At 35.8% G+C, this 9570-nt stretch overlaps 1 protein-coding gene across 5 annotated transcripts; it reads left to right on the forward strand.

The window, feature by feature from the left end:
* The first annotated feature begins 195 nt into the window (after positions 1-195).
* Positions 196-9269, forward strand: LOC144445834 (monomeric sarcosine oxidase-like). 5 transcript variants are annotated; one of them, XM_078135474.1, is made up of 9 exons: positions 196-293; positions 1360-1484; positions 2069-2138; positions 3344-3538; positions 4207-4423; positions 6239-6405; positions 7500-7686; positions 7965-8098; positions 9016-9269. In XM_078135474.1, exons 2-9 carry the CDS (start codon positions 1385-1387, stop codon positions 9161-9163), a joined length of 1218 nt encoding a protein of 405 aa, XP_077991600.1. In that variant the 5' UTR covers positions 196-293; positions 1360-1384; the 3' UTR covers positions 9164-9269. The 5 variants fall into 5 exon arrangements, with proteins under 5 accessions (XP_077991600.1, XP_077991602.1, XP_077991601.1 ...); XM_078135475.1 differs by lacking the exon at positions 196-293 and adding an exon at positions 833-860; XM_078135476.1 differs by lacking the exon at positions 1360-1484 and having other exon boundaries at positions 216-293.
* Positions 9270-9570: the final 301 nt, after the last annotated feature.

Genomic DNA, 9570 nt, shown 5'->3' on the forward strand with positions numbered 1-9570 from the left:
GCAAACTTGAGGGTTTTCAAATCATGTCTTACAGCATTGTAGGATGTTATAATATTTACATATATATGTGTGTGTGCTTGAGAGAGAGAGAGAGAGAGAGAGAGAGAGAGAGAGAGAGAGAGAGACCATGAGTACGTTCATTTGATTAGCGCCCTCTGCGAGGGTATTCAAGGTCTTGAGTTCACTAATCGCTGACCCCAACCGTACCGTGTCTGACAAAATCGAATCCGTGTTTATCTCCAAACCCAGGAGTCTGTATTTCGCCATGCATTTTATAATCAGGGGTGTTTAAGGTCAGTCTAAATTATTCTACCATCGACGCTTCACTACTTTAAATTTGACCAGTCAATCATTTAGTAGTCAAATAGTTGAAGTGTTGTTTTCCTCAGTGAAAATATCACATTACGCTGCCACATCAAACATAACTAATAATCGCCTTCTATTTATTCGGACTGCCTCATAAGTTCCGTATGCACTTCTCGGCTAGTCAACAAACATGTCGACCATTTTCGTCTGACTGGTGAACGGTGCATTGATCGATTCGACTCGCAGGATTCGTCAGTCGAATTCGAACATTGTCCACAAAAACAAATTAATAACTAAAGCTTTCTCGCATTAATATATCGTTTGATTTGATTGATTTAGAAGTCAACTAAAAACGTTTTGTTTCTTCAAAATTTTGAGGAAAAACGTCATTTATATAACGAAATTTCGGGCTACGAATAATGGGGGGACATGTACAAATTTGAGAGTTCGAAGAGGGGCATGAAAAATCTGATGGTCTGAAAGGGGGGGGGGGGGCGAAATATTTTGCTCATGATTTGAACCACAATTAAACCTCAGGAGCGGTTACTTACCGAGTAATTTTTTTAAAAATTATCGCGCCTTCGCCGCAACTGCTATGTATCCAGTGCTTAGTTGCGTGACAGCTATGCGAATGCATTTGTGTACCCAAACCCTCCCCATAAGCTATCTTCTACCCAGAATTAAGATTCAAAAAGAAAAATGCTGGCTAAGTTTTCCAAGTACAGGTTACACCCCATGAGAGACCTTTTTCACAAAGCCCACATCTATTTGTAAACACATCTCTCCGCATGTTATGTATGAAAGCTGAAGTTAATTTCTACTGTTAGTTTACAGTGTGTCATGTAGTGTACCAAATTCTTTGACCAAAACAATTCCTCCACAGCCCCCTTTCCTCCCCTGTCGTAAATTCTGACTCCAGCGTTATAATGTACACATGTATGTGTTTACGCTAATAGTGATGTCAAAGTTCATGGACGTTGAAAGCAATGCAACAATGGCTGGCACAGTCTAGTTCCTATACGGTATCGTTACGATTTACACCTTTTAATTTAGACCCCTACACGTTGGCATCCAGACTATGGCTGACAGTGTTCCACTTTATTATGAGTACATCGTGGTCGGCTGTGGAGGAATAGGCAGTGCTACTATCTACTGGCTTTCCAAGAGAGTTGGTCCAAGTAGGTATGAAACATGGGCACACGAATCAACCATATATGTTACGACGCCAATGCGACATTTACTACACTGTCCTTAATTCTCTATACACATCTTAATAAACCGCGGACTACAGATAGGTTTGTTATTATTACATTGGTGTGTATATAAATCTATAGTATATTAATGTATATACAAACTATGGTATTATATATAGCAGTATTCGGGTGGTAAATGTTATGTATAAGGAAGGATAGAAAACATACATAACTTGATTCATTGATATCGGTCATTCGCCTGTACACATGTACATGTGACACTAGTCTAGTTCCTATACGGTATTATTACGATTTACACCTCCACTAACTTAGTTAGAGACCACCTTGGCCTCCAGACGAATGTGCTACCGGTATGAATGGAATACTTTCAGCTTGCTCTCACTAGACTTTAGTCTATAGTCGTTTAGATCATATACTCGACTAAAGTTAGCACATCAGTGTATGACGACACAATTAATATGTTGTGTTTATTGTTACAATCACCTCATGATTTTAGTCCACTTTGTTTGGTTGGTTTGATTTATAAACTATCTTTATGTTTCACTTAGATGTCCTTGGACTTGAACAATTCAAATTGGGTCATTACCATGGCAGTTCACAGGATCATTCCCGAACGATGTAAGTAACTTTGATTAACATCTGACAGGATGGTTTAGAAATACAACATAAAATGTTCACTTTAAAGCGGCACTATTTTATTTTATCGATCAGACAACAAACAACATATTAGAAATTCTACACGTCATTTAAGAGACATATTTTATCTGTAAGTTGTATTATAATAAGTTGACATCGTGAGGCACTTGGGTGCTGATTTTTGGGTACGGATCCCAAAATGTGATTGAATATGTTGCACCATATCATGTGTATTGCTACACAAGTATGTATACATATCTTAGGTGATTCAGCACTGTGTAGTATGTACGATATTACGATACGGTTGTTATATAGAACAAAACAGTATATAAAAAAATGTGTAGTGCACCTCTAATATCACTAGAATATCTGAAGACTGGACTTTATTAGAGTATACATATATATATTGTCTGAGTTGAAATAAAATATTTAAACAAAATGTCAAACTCCATGCATATCACACCTCAGTAGTAAGATCTAATCACATTACGACAAAAAATGATTGTCTCACGGTTTTGAAGACCAAATGTTATCAAAATGTTACATCTGTAAAAACATTTTAAAGTAGCATAGCCATGGGATAAGAAATTGGTGCTTATTTTTGTTTTTCTGCTTGAAAAAATATTTGAAACATAGACCAGTTTTTGTATATCAACTAAATTAATTGCAAAACACTACACAGTTTGTTTTAAAAGTTTGTTATTGTATGTACAGAAAGGGATTTGTGAACAAACTGGTGAGTAAACACAAGCAATCATTTAATCAAGGTAAACACGTAAATACATCTACCCATGGGTACAGATATATATATTGTTGTCTGATGATCGCACAATGCGTGAAACTCCGAGTTACAACCAAGAAAGAGTTCCAGTACTACCAAAACTATTACGCTCTGCCACTGCGGTATAGAGCACTGTCTTAGCAGACTGATATATATATATATATATATATATATATATATATATATATATATATATATATATATATATATATATATATATATATATATATACAGATTTGAGGTGATATAGGATAAATATATAATATTTAGGGCCTGTCTGGATATCACCATACTCTGGATATTTGAAGTATTATGGTTATAGCTTTGTTGAGTTGTTAAGACTATTAACAGCAATACTAGCTAACTACCAAATGTTTAGTATGTTGGTTTTATAATTACTTCTCAGAAGGGTGATGTATAATGATGAGAAGTATACCAAATTATTACAAGACAGCTACAGTGCATTTCAAGAAGTAGAAGAAGAATCTGGTATACAGTTAATCTACAAGACTGGTGGTTTACAACTTTTCGCTAGTACCTCACCAAGCACTGACTTGTACATTCAGAAAATGGTAACAGCCTTGAGAAAGAACAATCTCCAGTAAGTATATACAATTTTGTCATTAATTCTAGATATACAGAGCCACAGTTATCAAATAAAGTTGTACAGTAAGCGAAGCATATGCCATTTATTTGGTAATACCTTATGCATGGTGTAGCTGTATTGTTCTTGTGCCTTGTATCATGTGAAAATACGAACATAAGAACACACACACACACACACACACACACACACACACACACGAACGACAGATCTTTTGTTAATATTTAATAAAAGATCTGGTGTGTATATGGTTTTGAAATGCCGCCGCAAATAAATTCTACCTCTCCAACCCCATAAGAAAGCCACCATGAGAAGTAGATTAGACCGATCATTGCAACGAATACCTTAGGCGAACAAATTTTAAAGCATGATAATTATGTCTTAGGACCTCCTAATTGCTTACATTAAGTCTCTGTCTCCCTCCCCCCTCTCTCTCTCTCTCTGTCTCTCTGTCTCTGTCTCTGTCTCTCTCTCCCTCTCTCTCTCTCTCTCTCTCTCTCTCTCTCTCTCTCTCTCTTTCTCTCTCTCTCTCTCTCTCTCTCTCTCTCTCTCTCTCTCTCTCTCTCTCTCTCTCTCTCTCTCTCTCCCCTTTAAAAATGGAAATATTTAATTGCAGGCTTAAATTTCTCTGTCTCTACTTTGAAAATGAAAATATTAAATTGCAGGCATGCTTTGTTGGAAGGTGTACAAATACAGGAACGATTTCATCAGTTCAATACTGAAGCTGATATAAGAGGTCTCTATATGAAAGACATGGGATTAATTGATGCAGCTATGGCGAATGGTGTACACACTCAGTTAGCAAGACAACACGGTGCCACGATACTAGAAAACTGTGAAGTTGTAAAATTAGTCAAAGATACAGATGATGTACATGTATTGGTAAGTGAATGGAATAGAATTATCAAAACAAGACTAATCAATCAATAGCACTAATGCTCGTAACATACATACATACATACATACATACATACTTACATACATACATATATATATATATATATACACACATACATACATACATACATACATACATACATACATACATACATACATACATAAATCTACATGAGTAGAAAAAAAAGGGGGGGGGGGTCAAAACCACTGTACATACGTATATACCCTTTCTATGGAAGCAACCCCCCCCCCCCCTCCAGTTGGTTATGGCAATACATGGATAATATAAACCACTGAATAACATGATCAATGTCTAGTTATTGGCATTTTAACAATTTGCAGTGAATATGTTGTGGTTGTCAGGATGAAAAATGATCCTCCAGTTAGGCTGGAGTTAGACAGACAGACAGACATAGACTAGAGAGAGAGAGACTAGACAGAGACATACATACATACATACATACATACATACATGCATACAAGTAATATATACTGTCTGCAGACTCATATTGGCAGAGCAATACCTCGGTCATTACCAATAGAGGCGGCCATCAAGTCGAAAACGTAAACATGTATCACACAGGGCAATTCAAGCAAAATATCGAGGTAAAATAACAATCATGTACGATTAGCCGACATCTACATCGGATTATATTCAGATTGGGAAATTACATAACGTCTGAGGATGGTATACATATGTATTTTGTACCCAAAAGACAATCCTGATAATGATCTGAAAGAAAAAATATTACTTTGTAACTCATATCTGTAGTCTGACCTTGTTTTGGTAGGTTGTTGATATACACTGCACTGTTAATAGTATTGCACCTTTCCTCGCATTATTTTTCGTGTTTTCTGGAATTCTCTCCACCACCACTTTCATTTTAATTTCTTCTGCTGTGACCACAGACATTTGTCTACATATCTTCATCTTTATAGGTGCTCGGCTGGTAGTTGCATCCCTGGGTTACTAGCTTGTCAAGTTGACCTAGTTCATATAAGTCAACACATGGATATATATTTGATACAGTGTAGCGAAAGATTACTGTCTTACTTCCCGTCTATTCTTCCCCATACCACGCTTACGGTACTGGCATTTTCTTTCTTTTCTTTCCGCTGACCAGTATATATTTCGCATGCCAATCTCTGGTGAAAACATACATACTACAACCCCCGGAGGGGGAGGGGGGTACTTGTGTAGACAGACACTCTACACAATGCTTTAAAAATCAAGACTCAAAAATCTACACGAGTCGAAAAAGGGTCAAAGCCGCGGTACATACGTATACCCTTTCTATGGGAGTACCCCCTCCCCCTCCGGGGGTTGTAGTATGTATGTATTCACCAAAGATTGGCATGCGAAATATATACTGGTCAGCGGAAAGAAAAGAAAGAAAATGCCAGTACCGTAAGCGTGTTATGGGAAAGAATAGACGGGAAGTAAGACAGTAATCTTTCGCTACACTGTATCAAATATATATCCATGTGTTTACTTATATGAACTAGGTCAACTTGACAAGCTAGTAACCCAGGGATGCAACTACCGAGTCACATGTGGACAGTAAACTCTTTCCTACCAGGTCTCCAATTGAAGAGCTGTGTTTGCCTTCATTGTATACAGCTAAAGAAATTATAGCTAACATATCATGTACACTACATGTAATCAAGGAATTTTTCAACGTTCTCTTCTTTCGTTTGAAGTGGAGATCACAGCAGAAACTATACAACTTTATGATAGAGTAGAGACACAATCGGATTTTGACAAAGCGTACACGTGTTTGTTTCTATGAATGAATACAGGTACACACCAATCAAGGCATATTCCGTTGTCGTCGTCTCATCATTTCATCTGGTGCTTGGACCAATAAAGTGATTGAATCACTGGGTTTTCAGCTACCACTTACAGTTTCACAAGAACAGGTCACTTACGTAGCAACGCCACATATCAAAGACTTCACCAAGGACAAGTAAGTACAATAAGTGAATTATGAGAGTTTGCTTGAGATTACAATGCCACTAGTTGCTAAAGCTGCTGATCAAACAATATATATAAACATATATACATATATACATATATATATATATATATATATATATATATATATATATATATATATATATATATATATATATATATATATATATTGATTACATATATTAATATATATATAATAGTTGCGGTCAACCGCAACTATTCTGTAAATAGACATTGTATAAACAAAAACACAGCATTTGCCCATGTGAGGGCGCTAACCCGCGTAAGTACGGTATATATCTCCACAGTTAAATGTTTAAAACAAGTCAGAATGTAACACAGTCGGGAATTGAGTGGGGTGGGGTCAGTCTCTGTAGAGGATTTAATAGGATTTTGCTTATTCAAAATTACTCTTCCGTCAGTGTTACTTGTCTTCCATATTTGGATATTACAGTTGAATCTTTGAAAGACAAGTATTATTGCACAAGAGTTTGACAATATCGAGTTTACTTTCATTATACATACCATTAAAGATGAAAATACCTGTTAAAATTACCCAAAATATTGACGCATAGGCCATGTTTGGTAACTTTCATTCAACGAGGTTTCGAGTCATTTCTTTGTGTGAACTGTATAATTATGGGTATCGGAAGTTCCCTACCAAGGCCCGTACGTCACTTCCATCAAATTCTGAATGACGCCAACTTTGTGCTGTCAAAGACAAGTAAATCGGTAGGAATATCTCCTGGTGGGCTGTATATACCACTCTTAGTAAACTAATAATTAGCGTCCTTTACTGAATTCCTCAGAAAATTGAAGTTATGGGTTCACGCTATACATGTGTATGTATTGTAACTGTATAATTGCACTCGGGTACATGCAGTCACACAAAGTCGTGTGGTAGCATATTTTATACTTGGCTCGCGGTTGAATGTCCACAAAGCAACAATCACAGGACCCCAGTCTGAAGATGTACCAGTCCTAAATTTATGTATGTTCACTGTGAATGTGTTGGATCTTTAATGATACATTGAGACATCACTTTTATAATGGATTGCAATATACTGCTTTCTGCTTTCTTTTAAGTTTTCCAACATGGGATTTCATTGGCGGTGATCATTTATTCTATGGTCATCCAATCCATGGCAATACAGGTGTTAAAATTGCAATTGATGACAGGACAAAGATTGTCACCACAGAGACAAGAACATATGAGCCTGATCCTGTCAAAGAGAAAAAATGTCTTGACTTTTTAAGAAAATATATTCCCAAGGTTGGTTATAATGAATTATTTTATTAGAAGTCTGTCTGTCAGCATTTCAGTCGGTATGTATGTATGTATGTATGTATGTATGTATGTATGTATGTATGTATGTACTATTCAGATTTTGTGAATATGTGTCTGGTTGTTGAGAAGACATAGATATCTAGAGACGAATAAACATATAACAGTCATGTATAGGTAGTTTAAACATATTTGTATGGTAATATATATATCATATATCAATAGTTTTATGCTCAACTGATATCTACTGTCCTCTGTTTCATCAGGCTGTGGGGCCAGTACTGTGTACCAAAACTTGCCTTTATACCAACACTCCAGATACAAATTTCATCCTGGACTCTTTGGCAAGTAAAGGTTATCCACAAATCTTTCTATTCATTGGTGCGGGTCATGCATTCAAGTAAGTAATAAATTACTCTAATTTTGATGAACAAGTAATACATTGTGCTGGCCATGCATTCAACTAAGTACTTTGTGATCTATGTACTTTTGAATGGATAATTTCTAAATGAAAGACGGTTCTCTTTAATGATGAGAATGGTTTCAAATTCAAGATAGAAGCATACGAACAGAATATTTCTTACATAGACACAAATGTGTCATACACGTGCGAGACAGTAGCTTTGTGTATTTATAAATTTGTACCTGAAACGTCATGTGTATTAATACTCCCTTCTTCCTCATCCCATCCCATCCCATGGCAAGAGTTTAAGAAGCAGATACAGGTTGTTTGTGTGTGTGTGCAGTCACACCTCTATATGTGGTGAAATTTTCAGTACTGGGCGAAACAGTAGAATTCATTCCTGGATCATTACCTTGACCTTCTAGATCTGGTCCATGCATTACACACATTACTGTACGTCCATATGAGAATGTTGACCATTGTTCCATTTTGAGTCACCAGTGTTCGTTAATTTTTTACAGAAAATACAACAATATAGTATATACTAGTTCTTGTTTTTAAATTAGTGTTCCAAACATAATGACATGTTTTCTTGTTACTCAGTCTAGATGCAGACGAAAAAAATTAAATCATTTTTTTTTCGTTTTAATTTATTCCAATATTTTCCAGAGCTGTATTGGTAGCTGAATGTCTTTATTGAACAAATAACCTGTTCGTTTGTTCTAGGATTAGCTATGTACTAAGTAATGCAAAATAACACAGTGATTATTAAAACAGGAAAAATAAAACAATATTAGCAATCTGGGAAATCATGGAAAAAAATGTTTATCCCCCCCCCCCGACCCCTGTGAGTGACCCTGTTGTTGATGGTTTGGAATATTTATGGTTGCTTTCATTTTGTTGTCATTCTACAGGTTCAGCTGTTTGTTTGGAAAGATTCTGTCCGAGTTAGCTGTGGATGGTAAAACTGATTATGGTGTTGTTGATGACTTCACTTTAAACAGAGAAATTTTTACCAACCCAGATTCAAGCAGAACATTCCATGATACTTTCTGTACGTGATAAGGGATGCATGCTGTTGTTGACCACATAATTTCTAAGTATCCAATGAACTTGGTAAAACAGATTTCCTTAGAGTGTACAGTTTTCTCTTGGGTTTTGTAGCCGATAGGTTTATGAGAAAAATAAATAAATGATACTAAAATCATATCAAATACATTACAACATTGTGGGCTTCCAGTTAATGTCTTACAGCATTCTATGATCTTACACACACAGACACAGACACAGACACAGACACACAGACATATATATATATATATATATATATATATATATATATATATATATATATATATATATATATATAGTTTTATTACGCTCTGCCACTGCGGTATAGAGCACTGTCTTAGCAGATTGATACTCACCGAGTTATATATATATATATATATATATATATATATATATAT

Source organism: Glandiceps talaboti, chromosome 14, assembly GCF_964340395.1.
Source record: "Glandiceps talaboti chromosome 14, keGlaTala1.1, whole genome shotgun sequence".
In the NCBI taxonomy this organism is placed as follows: Eukaryota; Metazoa; Hemichordata; class Enteropneusta; family Spengelidae; genus Glandiceps; species Glandiceps talaboti.